Source organism: Phycodurus eques, chromosome 13 (assembly GCF_024500275.1).
Source record: "Phycodurus eques isolate BA_2022a chromosome 13, UOR_Pequ_1.1, whole genome shotgun sequence".
Lineage (NCBI taxonomy): Eukaryota > Metazoa > Chordata > Actinopteri > Syngnathiformes > Syngnathidae > Phycodurus > Phycodurus eques.
Genome location: NC_084537.1, coordinates 25,461,462 through 25,477,669, shown reverse-complemented (window position 1 = coordinate 25,477,669; position 16,208 = coordinate 25,461,462). Strand labels below are relative to the sequence as shown.

The window sequence follows — 16,208 nt, the reverse complement described above, 5'->3', positions numbered from 1 at the left end:
AGTTACACCATTTTAGCATTTTTTAATAGAACGATAGAGCTTCATATATCCAAACCCTGTGCAGGGGCAGGGTGAAAACTGTAAAATACCACCATAAAACTGCTCAGAAAATGTCAAAATATACTAATATTAACATGATATTTTAGACAACACTTAGAATTAGGCACGCCCACTGCTGGTTATTGAAAAAATCAATTTAAATAGATTTTTTCTTGAAATTTAACATCAAGGACACAAAAAGGCCCGTAATCAAATAAACACCCATATGTGTGTGTGTGTGTGTGTGTGTGTATATATATATATATATGTGTGTGTATATATATATATATATATATATATATATATGTGTGTGTGTGTGTGTATATATATATATATATATATATATATATATATATATATATACATATACACACACACACACACATATATATATATATATATATATATATATATATATATGTGTGTGTGTGTGTATATATATATATATATATATATATATATATATATATATATATATATATATATACACACACATATATGTATATATACAGTTTTACAAAGGAATAGTCTGAGAGGCTGCCTTGAGGCATCCGTTATTCTCACACGGTGACGTTGAATTCCTACACGCTGTTAGCCAGGCCCACTTTGATCGTCTGCACCTCGGAGATGTGGGACGACCTCCGGATGATGCGGCTGGTGAGAGCGGACCGCTCGGCGCCGCGGCTCTGCCTCAGGGCCGAGGCGGGCACCGTGACGGGCATCCTGCGGGGGATGTTGGTCCCGGTGATGGACAGGGGCTCTCTGCGGCTGCTCAGCCCCGCGGCAGTGCCGAGCGGCGTTCTGTTGCTCCTGCAGCTCTGCCCGTGGGCCAGGCTGGTCAGGGCCACGGCGGCGTTGATCTCTCGCCAGTCTTGCTTGTTTTCACTCTGCCGACCTCTTTCGTGAGACTGACCACTGTGAAAATACAAGAAACAAAACAAAATGAAGTTAAACAGAACAAAACTGGATTGCTTTGACTGACAACCCTGAGACTGATGGTTTGAGAAAAGTGCAATTAATAATTACCTGTCACATTTCGATGATGTATAGTCCAAAGTCTCTGCAAGATAGAAGAAGACGTTTACATAAATCAATTTACTGTACATTCACCTTGATTGATTACTTTATATAGGGCACTCTTCAAAACATTACATACAACACATTTAAAAACTGTTGTGACCTCATTCACACTTTATTATTTTGACATATAATAATGTTTTTATTTAATTGGTGATTACAGCAGTGTGTGTATGTGTGTGTCGGTGTGTGTGTGGGCGGGGTCAAAAACTTTGATTTTATTCACAATAATGTTCAAAGGACTATCACGCTTGCTTGGAAGAATGTATTATTTGGCCTCTTTGAAGATATAAAAAGAAAAGACATTCTGGTTAATAAATCTTTTTATGATTGACACATTGATTGTTGTAAATGCTTTGGAAGAAAGCTGTGCTTTACTGCTTTTCAAAAAGAGTTCAGAAAATGCCTTCTGTCACTCAAGTACTCTGACAAACAAAAGGTTTTGAAAACAATTAAGACTTGCACTCCTTTAAATGTATTTATATGAATACTCACGCTACTAGCATGTTGCTGTATCTAGCATAACCTTCTCCATCTTTAATATTTTTTCCCCCTTTATCTTATCCTTTCTGTATGAATCTTGACTGAGTGCTCATGACTTTTATTGCTTAAATGTTTGTTTGGATTCGTGCACCTGTTTTGTAAGCTGTCATCTTTTGCTCCAAAGCGCGGGGGCGGGAAGTCACGCTACATTGTCTCGTCCTCTGATTGGCTGCATCTTCCCGTCCTCGCTCTGATTGGTTGATCGGCACAACACCAGATGTCGTCCTTCCTCGAATGCAATGATTGAGTTGCAATAGTTGCACAGGTGCCATAAAATCGGACGAATATTGGACATGATTAAAAATAAATTTTCAAGAAAAACTGGAAATTGTGAGGACAGTGCGGCTAGCTTGTTTCAGCCGGTCAAAGGGGTTATTCGCTTCACCTGGAGAGCAGCAACAACTTGCTAGTTGTGACTGCTAGCTAGCTAGCTAGCGTTGACGAACCAACACAATAGGAGGAGCAAAAGATTATGGAGCTTGTCTATAAATAATACGCATCACTGGTGAGTACAGTGTACTTTATTAAAAGTTTTGATGCCTATGTCATGTTATTAGAGCTGCTGTATTGTATTATTGAGGTTTGTAATTTTTTTGGAGGTGATATTGGAGCCGGCACGGTGAACCGACCGGTTAGCACATCTGCCTCACAGTTCTGGCGACCGGGGTTCAAAACCCGGCCCCGCCTGTGTGGAGTTTGCATGTTCTCCCCGTGCCTGGGTGGGTTTTCTCCGGGCACTCCGGTTTCCTCCCACGTCCCCAAAATATGCGGGGTGGGTTCATTGAAGACTCTAAATTGTCCGTAGGTGGGAATGTGAGTGCAAATGATTGTTTGTTTATATGTGCCGTGTGATTGGTTGGCGACCGGTTCAGGGTGTACCCCGCCTCCTGCCCGAAGATAGCTGGGATGGGCTCCAGCACCTCGCGACCCGCGTGAGGAGAAGCAGGAAAGCAAATGGTGTGTCAACCGTCGAGACCTTCAAGTTCCTGGGAATTACAATCTCTCAGGACCCGAAGTGGGCGACCGACATCGACTCCGTCCTCAAAAAGGCCCGGCGGAGGACGTACTTCCTGCGGCTTCTGAGAAAGCGCGGCCTGCCGCCGGAGCCGCTGAGACGGTTCTACACAGCGGTCATCGAATCGGTCCCGTGTTCTTCCATCACAGTCTGGTTCGGCGCCGCTACAAAAAAGGACAAACTCCGACTGCGACGGACAATCAAAACTGCCGAAAGGATTGTCGCTACCCCCCTACCCGCCATTGAGGACTCGCACGCTGCCAGAACTAAGACAAGGGCGTGCAAAATCCTCTCGGACCGTCCGCACCCCGGTCACCGGCTCTTCCGGCTCCTTCCCTCAGGTCGGCGCTACCGATCGACGCAAACTCGAACTAGTAGACATTCCGACAGCTTCTTCCCTCTTGCGATCAACTTCTTAAACACCTAACCTATAATTCCATGACAACAAGCTGGAATTTTTTTGACTTGAGTTGGTTGTCACATTTCTGTGGGGCCAATTACGTATGACTCGTGCACTCACTGTAGTTGTCTCGCCACGCTGCACTATTTGCATATACCGGCCACTCGTGCCAGAGTAGCATCTGCTCCATTTGCACACCGATTGAGGAGTATCTGTAACATTTGCACAACCATCATTGTCCCAGATGATCGCACTACTCGTCACTTTAAACCGCATACACTCCTTGAAGTCTCGGCGCCCTTTGCGCAACGGTCATTGCGCCGGACTATTGCAATATTAGTCGTTCGAACTGCTCTAAGTGCTCGAGGACTCTGCATCTTTTTGCACAATTGTTTTTGTCAATGTCTTTATGTCTCCAAAGTGTTCTGTAAATTGACCGTCTGTCGTACTAGAGCGGCTCCAACGACCGGAGACAAAGTCCTTGTGTGTTTTGGACATACTTGGCAAATAAAGATGATTCTGATTCTGAAATGGATGGATGGATGTATTGGAAGGTAAAAGATTAATTGCTTTAGTAATAATGGTATACATCCTTAAATACGCTTAAACACCTCCACCCCGCTGACCACCTCCAAATATCCAACCGCGTTCAAAAATATGAAAGAAAATGATTGAGACTAAAGATGGAATACCACAAGAAATATAAGGAAAATGTATGACAAAGGAAAAAAAATCCCAATTAAACAACCAGAAATTCGCTATATTACATTAAAAACCTTTGTAATTTATGAGAATAAAGTCAAAACATGAGAAAACGTTATGTTTAATGTTGTAAGCAACAACTTGAGAATTTTTGGAAAAAGCTGTACCTAAGTAATGATTTAATTAAAAGGTATTGCACAGACGATGAATACAAATTGTACCTTAATACACATTTGAAAGCAAACTGTTAAGGCAAATGTTTTGAACTTAAAAGTTAAATACAACTGAACTGTACTTGGGCAGCGATTCATTCGCGTACCACTAGAGGGAGCACACTTTGAGAATCCCTCGGCTCGTGCTGATCTCAGCTGACTTTGGGCAAGAGGCGCTGCACACCCTGGACCGGTCGCGAGCCAATCGCAGGCCACAAACAGTATGGACAAGCAACCGTTCACACTGACCGTCATACCTACGGTCAATTTAGTTTTCATGACCCTACCGTGCATGTTTTTAGAATGTGGGCGGAAGTCGGCAGACCCAGACAAAACCTACCCAAGCTCCAGACTCCACACAGGAAGGAAGGACCAACGACCTCAGAACTGTGAGGCAGACGTGCTAACCACTAGGTCAGCCGCTGCTCCCCACATCTAACTAAAGTCCAAATAAGATGATCAAATCTACACCTTCAGGCCAAAGATCAAATGTGAAAGACAAAGTATTCCATCGAGGATCTCTTCAGCTGTCAAGAGTAACAGTTGACAGTAAATAATTTTCGCTGTTTTTTTTTTTTTCTTCTCGCTACTGAATGTCCTCAAGCATTTTTTTCTCTTTAGCCACAACATCCTTTTCCAAGAAACTATTTCTGAACCTCTTATTTTATATGAGCGAGAAAACATTGTTCTACCTCTTGCCAGTTTGAAATTTACTGCATGGGGAACTTGCAGCAAGGGTAATGAAAGGGCGCGCTGGTTTTTTATATAGTAAATTGTCCCCGTAGCGCTGTAAAACTACTTCACAACTTCTGAATTTGGCCAGGCTATTTCTTGACAAGGTAATTGAAATAAAAACAGTAGTTATGATTTATCCTTTTATGCTTTGTTGTTTTTTTGCGAATCAAACAGATGAAACAATTGTATTTTGTTTTATTTCTACGTCTTTCTGTAAACCGAAACTACTTTAGTTATACCAGTGACATTGCTAGGCCTATTTTAGGGGGCCTTGGTAGTCAGGTTCTGTCCCCTTATACAGTATGCGAAGCAAAACCTAAATCCACATTCGGCAAAGCAGGTAAAAGCACTTCCTCCTGGCTCGGTTAAATGGCAGAATGGGACTGGGACAGAGCACCTGTAGTAACTTTAAATGTTTACATAGTCTTTTGTTGAACACAAGATGTCACCACATGACATGGCTTCAATCATGTTTACATATATCATATCATACAATGATACATTTATATATTTCACTTTTGTCCAAAGATACTAGCCATAAGGAAAATTATTTAGCAAGTTCGGCTTCAAACAATCGTGCCATCAACCGGTAGTCACGCTCGTTAGCGTAGCATACACCGGTTGTCAGCTAACCTGGGTTCTGGGTTTGGTCACGTGACAATCTGCATATAGTGGCTTGTGAAAAAGAATTGGACGAATGCTAACATGCAGACAGTTGGCATGCTAACATTTAGCAATATAGCAATCGGAGCTAAGACAACTCTGAGATACGTAGATAAGGATTTTACATTGTGCCCCATGGTTGCATACTATTTCTAATGAGAACCAGTAGCATGCTAATATAGTTGGTAGGCTAAAATATGGCAAGATAACATTCTGATTGATGAAATAATAGAGGTACATTCATGAAGGTTTTTACTAGGCTTTACACGATCAGGATTTTTGACGCCGTTCACCGATCAGCGAGTTTTAAAAAAAACGATAACCGATTACCGATCCGATCACAAGATGGAGCAATGTGTCCATTTACATGACTTGTTCATTTATTGTATATACTTGTGTACTTTATATTGAGTACTGTATCCACCCATCCATTTTCTGTACCGCGTGCCCATCCCAGCTCAAAATTATTCTCTAGCATTTTAGATAAAAGTTAAAACATCAATGACCTCTAGGGGGCATTCAAGGATTGGCCACTGACATAAGTTAAGGTCAAATCAACATTACATGACAGAAATAATGGGTGCTAACTTACTGTAATGGAAATTACTTAATTGCAATTAAATTACTTTCATAAATACTGTTCATGACATGCTTACTCTAACTTTCCCACTGTACGGACGGGTGTTGTCCAGAGTTTGCGTCCGTTTGGCTTTTCCTTTTTTTTTTTTTTTTTTTTTTTTACGCTGCATTGCTTGAACGCGGCATGCTCCTCCTCGTGTACATTCTTCAGGCGCCCGATCTAATTAGTTGTGTTGCCGTTGATTTAGATGACGTTCCCCACGACGTACTTCAGTTGTGCACAGACTGCAAATAACTTGCGTGTCGTTTGTCCGAGACACCGCAAAGTAGTCCCACACCGACGACGTGTTTTTTCACCGACAAGATTGAAAAAACGTTATTGGCCATCAGATAGTTAGTTACAGTACTGCGCCACAAAGCTAAAAATAATCTAGCTTTTGGATTCATACGCGACGGCGACACGGTGTTAAATGTCTTGTGTGGAGCCGATCGATGACGTCATCGATAGGATCGGGGAATGACGACATGAACACCGATCAGCATAAAATGCTAATTATTGGCCGATACCGATCAGATCGGCGTAAAGTCTAGTTTTTACATTACTCTGTGTGCTATGCATGTCCAATGAGAATTGGTACAATTATGACATGCTAACAGTTGTAATGCTAACACATAGGAAGGTATAAAAGCACTAGGGCAAAGCCAGAAGGCATTTAAAGGATGCCTAGTCTGGGCATTTTCCACGTATTGGCTGAGAAACAGTTCACCGTGTACCCCGCCTCTTGCCCAAAGTCATCTGAGATAGGCTCCAGATCAGCCATGACCCTATTGACCCTATGTACTGCCGCGCCCTCCACCACCCTCCGACCCTTTACACGCCACTGATTGGCTGGTAACCAATTGACTGTGTCCACCTGAAGTCAGCTATGATAGGCTCCAGCACAACTGATAAGCGCTATACAAAATGGATGGATGGTGTTTGAATTAGACTTACTGGACAATCAAATGCCCCTCCTTAAGACGTCACCTTATTGTGGTGGAGGGGTTTGTGTGCTCCAATGATCGTAGGAGCTAAGTTGTCTGGGGCTTTATGCCCCTGGCTGGGTCACCCATGAGAAACAGGTCCTAGGTGAGGGACCAGACAAAGCACGGCTCCAAAGACCCCTATGAAGAAAGAAACCAATGGATCTAGGTTTCCCTTGCCCGGACGCGGGCCACCGGAGCCCCCCTCTGGAGCCAGGCCCGGAGGTGGGGCTCGAAGGCGAGCGCCTGGTGGCCGGTCCTGCACTCATGGGGCCCGGCCGGGCACAGCCCGAAAGGGCAACGTGGGTCCCCCTTCCCATGGGCCCAGCACCTGTGGGAGGGGCCATAGGGGTCGGGTGCATTGTGAGCTGGGCGGTGACCGAAGGCAGCGACCTTGGCGATCCGATCCCCGGCTACAGAAGCCGGGTCTAGGGACTTGGAACGTCACCTCTCTGGGAGGGAAGGAGCCCGAGCTGGTGTGCGAGGTCGATAAATTCCGACTAGATGTATTCGGGCTCACCTTCACGCACAGGTTGGGCTCTGGTACCAGTCCTCTCGAGAGGGGTTGGACTCTCTTCCACTCTGGAGTTGCCCACAGTGAGAGGTGCCGAGCAGGTGTGGGTATACTTATTGCCTCCCTGTACATTGGGGTTCACCCCGGTGGAGGAGCGGGTAGCCTCCCTCCGCCTTCGGGTGGGGGGGCTGGTGGGGGGGTGTCCTGACTGTTGTTTGTGCCTATGCACCAAACAGCAGTTCAGAGTACCCACCCTTTTTGGAGTCCTGATACGGAGTCCATTTCACGAGTGACGGAAGAATGGAACGGGAGATCGACAGGCGGATCTGTGTGGCGTCTGCAGTGATGCGGACTTTGTATCGGTCCGTTGTGGTGAAGAAGGAGCTAAGCCGAAAGGCGAAGCTCTCGATTTACCGGTCGTTCTACGTTCCTACCCTCACCTATGATCACGAGCTGTGGGTCGTGACCGAAAATTACAAGATCCCGGATATAAGCGACCGAAATGAGTTTCCTCCGCAGGGTGTCCGGGCTCTTCCTTAGAGATAGGGTGAGAAGCTCAGTCATCCAGGAAGGGCTCAGAGTAGAGCCGCTGCTCCTCCGCTTTGAAAGGACTCAGATGAGGTGGCTTGGGCATCTGATTTGGATGCCTCCCGGGTGAGGTGTTCCGGGCACGTCCCACCGGGAGGAGACCCCGGGGACGACCCGGGACACTCTGGAGAGACCATGTCTCCCGGCTGGCCTCGGAACGCCTCGGGATCCCCTCGGAAGAGCTGGAGGAAGTGGCTGGGGAGAGGGAAGTCTAGGCTTCCCTGCTGAGGCTGCTTCCCCCGCGACCCGACCAAGCGGAGGAAAATGGATGGATGCCTGGACTATCAAATGTGCATTCAATTATTTTCTTGTCCAACTATTACCTTGTTCTGAGTATGTCACTGGAATCTAATTCTTCAAAGTGCATATGTATTTGTATCCGTGAGCAAGAAACTCCCCGCTCAGCTTACGTGTTTTCATTTTAAACAAAAAATTGGGCATTGTGCTGCCAGGCATTAGTCCAAACAGGTTTTTCCTTGTCTTATAAAGCACAATCCCAGTGACATTGACGACCCTCCAGGCTTTTTGAGCGGAGGCATTGACCGTGGTGTAAGCCCCACATCTTGCACAGTAATATAAACACACTTAGTTGTTATATGGAAATGTGAGGTAACATGATGTTTCCATCCTGTGAAATCCAGACATATTGAACGTTTGAAGTGACCTTGTGAGTACACTAGTGCCATCACTTTAACGCTCATCACTTGTTCACGTTTCGTGACCGTTTTAGCCTTCTCGAGCGACCGATGTGTTTTAATGGTGTCGGGGCGCTGTCATGAATCTGGCTAGCTGACTTTCCACTTCAGCTCCGTAGAGGATCCGCGCGAGGTTGCAAAAAGTCATAACACGACCAGCAGGGCTACATTAAAAGTGTTCATAAACATTTCAACAGTGCTGCCACAGTGGGTAATGAGTTCAAGAAAGCACAGAATAGTCCAAAATAAATATGATTTGAAGTTGACATGTTTAGGGGAATACTTTTACGTATTACCATTGATTCAGTGCAGAGTTGCTATGAAGCTATGTGAGCAGGAGCTAACTAGCTTAGTTTAGCATTGTGTCGGGGCAAAAAACTTTATTTGGCATCTTTATTATCCAAAACGTGTGAGTTTAAATGTTTAACTGTTCCTTTTGTTCTGTTACAAAATTGTGATCGACTTTCAGTTATACCAGGCTAAGTAGTTCAGTTGCTAACTTTAGCCTCTTTTTTAAAACATTTAATAAAATGTTTTTTTTTTTTTTTTTTTTTTTTTTTACAGCAAACATGAAGTCATAAATAATTTCAAAAGCATCATTTGGTTTCTCAAATGTCTAATTTATCAAAACATATTCCCATTAGTATGATTATAGTGGATTAAAGTGTCTAATAACCTCTTCTATGGATTGTTTTTATTTTTGTTTGGTAGCAGAATGATGCAAAAATGACTAAATATTCTAAAAATGGTCTTATTCAAAATAAATCTGAAAACTAAGTGATGGGGGAAAAAAAACAACTCTTGTTTTGGTACTGATCCACAATTATTATTATTATTATTTTTAACAGTTGCCTAAACATATTGTGAGCACAGAAATTAATTAATTTTAATGTCAAAACAGATGAGGGTGGCGGACATGCAGTATATGATGAATTCAGTCCAATGTGGTGATGATCCAAATTTACAGAGTGACATTCTAGTTAAAAAAAAAAAAGCAGCGAATGGTATACTTTTGCATTTTACCTAATGGCTCTGCATACCTTTTATTATGTTGTCCATATTTCACATTATCAGTTAGTGTAAATCTGAGGTTGAAGTCGAGGTTTCCTGAAGATGAAGTGTTTGCACCGACCATAACTTAAATAACAGTCCTCTGGCTGGAATGATTTATTTGTTTTCGGGTGTTTCGGGCCCGAGAGTAATAAAAACGCAACTTAACGCATTGTTGTAAGCAATGAATAGTGGTTTCACAATTCCAGAAATGTAGCTTTTTCATGCGAGTGAGTCGGAAAGCAGAACTGAGAGGAACGGGCGGCCAACGTGTACACGACTCAAGCGACGAACTCAAATGGGATGGAGCCAAATGGAGATGAATACTCTCAAGCTGTTTTCTTTCAAAGCCGACTTGTCACTCTGAGAGACGTTTGTGTGCCCTGCTGACAAACTGCTCCGTTTTCTGATAGTTTGGCTGAGTTTTTTCACCTCTCACTCTGGGAAAAATACAATTTCAGACATTGTGTAATTGTCCTTGAGGCCCAACGGGACATTTCCACCATGGCAAGTAGCTGATGCGGAACAAATGGCACATTCTCGTGTATGGAAATGATATTTGCAGTGTACAGTAGAAGAAGCCAGCATCAAGTCCAGCCAAATGTAAAATGAAGGATTTGTGCCTTTTGCAGGACTTTTTTTAATTCGTAATGTTCATTAAAAAGAATTGCCTTTTTGAGGACTCGGTTCGTCATAAAGGGCACCAAGGTGTCAGAATTGTTAAAACTTAATGATTGTTGCATTGCTACTGACTTCCAGTGGAATACCAGGAATATACAAATGCCACGGAACCGTGAGGAGTCAAATTCTACAGTATTGTGCTCTTATAGACTTCTTGGTGAACTTTCATTAGACTTAGAAGCATGAGTCAAGTGTGAACAAAGCAGTGTTAGGGCCACAATAAAATGGCAAAATTAAGAAAAAGTTAGGAGAATATATTTTTTATATAGCAAGAAAAAAAAAGTACGTACGTCTTTAAAAAAAAATGCAAGGAAAATGGCATAATTTTCAAGAAAACTTATTAACTCATTAAAACTTATGCACAATAAAAAAGGCATAATCTTGTGAGAAAATGTTCCTTTTTTAAGACAAAATGTTGTAACTTTCATGACTGAGTGCCAAATTTCCTATGGAGAAAAATGCAAGCGTCTAAAACCGGTGTTGTCTCTTTCTAGACACCTGACGTATATTCACCATTGCTAATAACTACAACACTCTTATTCAATACTGTAGGTACAAATGTCTGCAAAATTGCACTTTATTGATGATACTGGTATAGATTCACTCAAGGAAGCAGACATAACATAGGTTTACTTTTATGCCTTCACTGTTATGATTTTGTTCTTTAATATTGCAAAACATTTCTAGGTAAAATGACATCTTAATTGTTAGATTATGCGCTTATTCTCATATTTAAAAAAATCTTATTTCAGTTATTATTATCATTATTGTTATAATTTAATCTTGGAATGTTAATAAAGAAAATGCCTAATTTAACCTACTAATATACAGATTTTTTTTTTTTTTTTTAATTCTGAAATTTTCATGGCTTGTACTTAAAATTTTGGAAATGAGGTCATCATTGGAAGCCCTGCAGAAGCAGAGAGCATTGATTCACCTTCTTGCTTTGGAAGGGGAACCACCACTAACCCATTTCATCCATTTTCTGTACTGCTTCTCCTCACGCGGGTCACGGCGTGCTGGAGCCCATCGTAGCTATCTTTGGGCGAAAGGCGGGGTACACCCTGAACTGGTCGCCAGCCAATTGCAGGGCACATGTACACAAATAACCATTCGCACTCACATTCACACCTACGGGCAATTTAGAGTCTTCAATGAACCTAGCATGCATGTTTTTGGGATGTGGGAGGAAAGGAGGTTTTACACGATCAGGAATTTTGGGGCCGATCAGCGAGTTAAAAAAAATAAATAAAAATAACCGATCACCGATCCGATCGCAAGATGGAGCAATGTCTATTGAAATACTTGTGTACTGAGTATCCTCAACAAGAGTATTCTCTATTCAGGTCATATATTCTAATCAGTCAGGTCAAACCAACATTGCAACATGACAGAAACTAACTTACTGCAATTACATTACTTCACACACACCGAAACCTTAGAGCATGATTCGACAGAACGACGGTACAACCGTTAGTGCTAACACTAGCTTCCGAGGCTACATTACGTTTTGTTGCCTGCTTGCGAGCTGTATCGTATTAAAAGTACCGTACGTGAACATACCTCAAGCATGCCTTGAATGAAAGTCCTCTCCCGAGCACCGGTGACCACCAGCACACGTTTTTCTCCATTTTGTTCTTGTACACACGACGCCATCGATTGCTGTTGTCGTGGTAACGAGTGTATCCAGTCGCGTTTGAGGTGACAAGATAAAGCCCAGTGATCGTAAAAGACGGGATGTAGTGGTATTGGAATACAAGATTTTATTGCAGTAGTCTGACATAGTGCAATCGTGAAAGACCAAATTGGTCTGATCCGGGCATTACGTGTTGTCTGTCCCACACCTCCGACATGTTTTAAATGTTTTTTTAAATAACTTTATTGGCTGTCAGATATTTACAGTTACAGTACTATGTCAAAAGACACGCGACAAGGCTAAAAATAAAGCAGCTTTTGGATTCAAATATACTGTACACGATGGCGACGCGGAGCAAATGTCTTTTGCGGAGCCGATCAATGACGGCATCGATCGGAGGGGCGAATTATGACATTAAAGCCGATCAGCATAAAATGGTAATTATCGGCCGATACCGATCAGATCGGTGTAAAGTCTAGAGGAAAGCAAAGTGCCGGGAGAAAATCCATGCAGGCACGGGGAGAACATGCAAACTCCACACAGGCGAGGCTGGATTTGAACCCAGGGCGTCAGAACTAAAGATGTGCTCACCAATCGTCCAGCGTTCCGCCCCACCACTCACCATTTTCTTCAAAAGGCTGCAAAATATATATGGGGTCAGGGTTATGTCATGATGACACATGATGGTGATGTCATCATTTCAACGGCGACTCTACGATCTTCTGTGATCAGGGCCTCGACACGAGCACTATTCCCAGGATTGACCGCTGAAGACCGTCTGCCGCTCCTTTGCTTGTCACGGAGGTTACTCGGAAGAACAGGCTCTTGTTCTTCCCCTTTGATCCTGGACACCCACCTTTTGACTGTCATTTAGCCTATTGCAGCTTCCCCATCCACTTTTTTCAGCCTTTCGAAAATATTTTGTGGTTTCCCTTCCAAAGCAAGAAATTCAATCACGACTCTCTGCTTCTGATTGACATCAAACAATGACAGTTCCAAAATAACTGACCGGAAGAGGACAGGCTTGAACAAAACTTTTTTTTAAATTAAACGTTCCAAAAAGTATTTAAACTACAAATGGTGAAAATGTCTGAAATACATTAATTGCTCATTACTTTTTGACTGCCCGGTACTTTGTGAAAAATGCTGGATACTGTACTGGAATTACAAAGGCTGTAATAAAAAGTCCATTGTTTTTATGACAATCTGTTCATTTAATTTTTAACACCCCCCCCCCCACACACACACACTAAAAAAATCGAATCGTGTATCGAACCGTGGGTCAGAAATCGTGATACGTGCCGAATAGTGACTTTGGTGTATCGTTACAGCCCTAGGAATTACCGTAGAAATCCTTGAGTGTGAATGAAATGGTAATGATGCGTGACGCTGTGGAATCTCTCACCCATTTGGTAGATGAAGTTGGTCTCCGCGTCATAGGAGGACGCCGGGGACACTGCGTCTCGGTCGCACTCGTTTGAGCTGAACGACTCAGAGAGGCTCCTCCTCTTCAGGGCGACGCCTTCCGCCTTGCCCGCCGCCATCATGTGCCGCAAGGTGTCGTTCAAGTAACGATTCAGCAAGCTGCTCTTGTACTTTGACGGAGGCGAGGCTCCGTCGTCGCCGTTGGCCGGGTCGGCCACTGTTAGAACGCCGGCCTGGTTCTTCATCCCACACGTGTCTGACGAGCAGATGGCCGTTTGTAAGCGACACTCGTCATCTGCAGCAAAGCACATAGACAAAAAAGCTATCCTGAGGGTTGATTACGGGCACTTGTTTCATATGAAATTGTTCACATTATCAAATGCACTCAGCAGCCACAACTTTAGGTACACGTGCAGGAGTTATTGAGTACCAATTCCAGATATCAATGTTTACAAATATTGCTCAGTTTTCAGAAGGTCATAATTTAACATGTTTGTTATTGTGACTGTTTGAAGTGACGTAGAACTGCGCTGCCTCATATTGAGACGTGTTTCTAATCATTTACGTACTTTGTTAATTATAGCTAGCCATTATTACCTCTGCTTAACACAGTGGTGGGAAGTAACAAAGTACAAATATTTTCTTTCTGTACTAAAGGTATCTGTTCATATTTGTTTTTCTGTAGACGTTTTACTTTTACTGATTACATTTCAAAACGGACATCTGTACTTTTCAAACCTTGGTCAAAACAGGCTTGTTACTTTTTTCAGCTTCCGTTAGAGGGCAGCACGACTTGTAAATAGAGAGCGATAAAGACAACCGTGGTCTTGATTGATTTATTGATTGAGCTCTTGGGGCCTTATTTGAGAGAATGTGCCAAGAACATCAAACAACTGGAACTGTTTTATGTGCAGAGAATTAGTTGTCAAATTTTAAAAGCAGGTATTGTAAGCTGTATAATTGACAGTAAAAACATTTTGTACTTAAGAAAATATTATTCCACTTCAAGAAAAATCGGAGTACCGATTCAACTCCTTTACTTATCATGAACATCATAAGCATTCTACTGAGTGTCGTCATAGTTTATCCAGTACCAGATGTCACGGCATCTCATTAGCTGAAGTATATCAATTAGATTAGATATGGTAAAAGTTGTCCTCACCATCTGAGTTGGTGTCATCGCTGCATACACTCAGTCTCTCAGCGTTTCCCTGGATGTATTTATTGTATAGTTTGATCCTTAAGGCCCAGCTCAAGTCTGGCTGCCTCACCGTATTCTTCAGTCTTCGTCGGGCGTTCGCAAACCAGTTTGACACCTAAACGGATCGTAAAAGTGAAGGAACGCCAACATCTTGCCGGACATTCTCCCACATTCTCCCTTGACTGCTTTTCTTGCCTCACCTGTACCAGAGTCATATGAGAGCCCAGAGCCAATAGAACCTTCTCAGTCTTGGTGGGATACGGGTTGTCCCGGTGTTTGTACAGCCAATGTTTGAGAGGTCGGGCCATGTCCTGCAGCACTTGTCTCTTGTGGCGAACTTTGACCCCACCCAAGCGAGACCTGGGGGATTTTGGAAGTAGTTGTGCACAACAAAATTGAATATAGAAGAAACACAGCAGTGCATTTCAGGACAATTCCATATTCTAAATCGGAGCTTCCCAACCAGAGTGCAGTCGCACATCAGGGTGCCCTGACAGTTGTGCTGCGGGAAATAATCCAATTCCACTTGATTGGGCCCAAAATGTTTTATTTACTACAAATAATGTATCTTTGTTCATCTATCTACGCCAGTGACGAATAGTGTCCGGCAGAAAAATGTAACTTCATCCACCAGATCAGGGGTGTCAAACTCATTTTTGTCGCAGGCCACATTGTAGTTACGGTTTCCCTCAGAGGGCCATTATGACTGTGAAACCATCAAAAACTTTAATTACCTCATTTTTTTTTTTTTTTTGTCCTCTTCGGCTGTAACAGCCTAACAGGCGAATCACCTCATCATATTATTACACCCGAAATTTATAAACTAGTTTTGGAATCGGAAATCAAGGGTAATGGGTTTTTCAACTATTGTTCATATTTGGTAAGACAAAAATGCTTGCAATATCTCAATGTTATTTACAAAATATGGCAATTTGTAATCTCGGTTACAGATTTGAACAAGAATCATGGAAGTTGACACGCATGATTTGCCTTTGCGGGCCACATAAAATCATGTGGCGGACCGGATCTGGGCCCCCGGCCTTGAGTTTGACACCTGTGCACTAGATGGTAATCAACCATTGTATAAAATTTTTTGTGACATTTTTGTCTGGCGGTGTGCCGTGAGTTGGTTTGAATGAAAACATATGTGAGGAGGTTGGTGAAATACTAATCTTAATCGTGCAACACAGACGAAACCGTGGTTCCAAAAGAAAAGGGACGTACCCATATCTTCTGTACTTGATGGAGGAGCTGTCTTCAGCGGTCTGCTGGTACGGGAGCAGTTCTGCATTCTGAGCACTTGCCAAACTGCTGTGAGCGACACAGTTCAGTCTACTCCTCTGCTCATCCTCCAAATGAAGAAGCGTATCAGATGCCATCCCCACAACCGAGTCCATTCTCAAGCAAGCAGGTTTCTCCCAAATCAACAG

General features: G+C 42.9%; 1 protein-coding gene across 1 annotated transcript; it reads right to left on the bottom strand.

Annotated features, from left to right (window-relative positions):
* Positions 1 to 597: 597 nt before the first annotated feature.
* LOC133411826 (homeobox protein Mohawk-like) lies at positions 598 to 16,208 on the bottom strand. The gene is made up of 6 exons (XM_061694535.1): positions 16,003 to 16,208; positions 14,979 to 15,138; positions 14,740 to 14,893; positions 13,558 to 13,872; positions 1,066 to 1,099; positions 598 to 954 (listed from the first exon to the last, which is right to left on the bottom strand). Exons 1-6 carry the CDS (start codon positions 16,173 to 16,175, stop codon positions 621 to 623), a joined length of 1,170 nt encoding a protein of 389 aa, XP_061550519.1. The 5' UTR covers positions 16,176 to 16,208; the 3' UTR covers positions 598 to 620.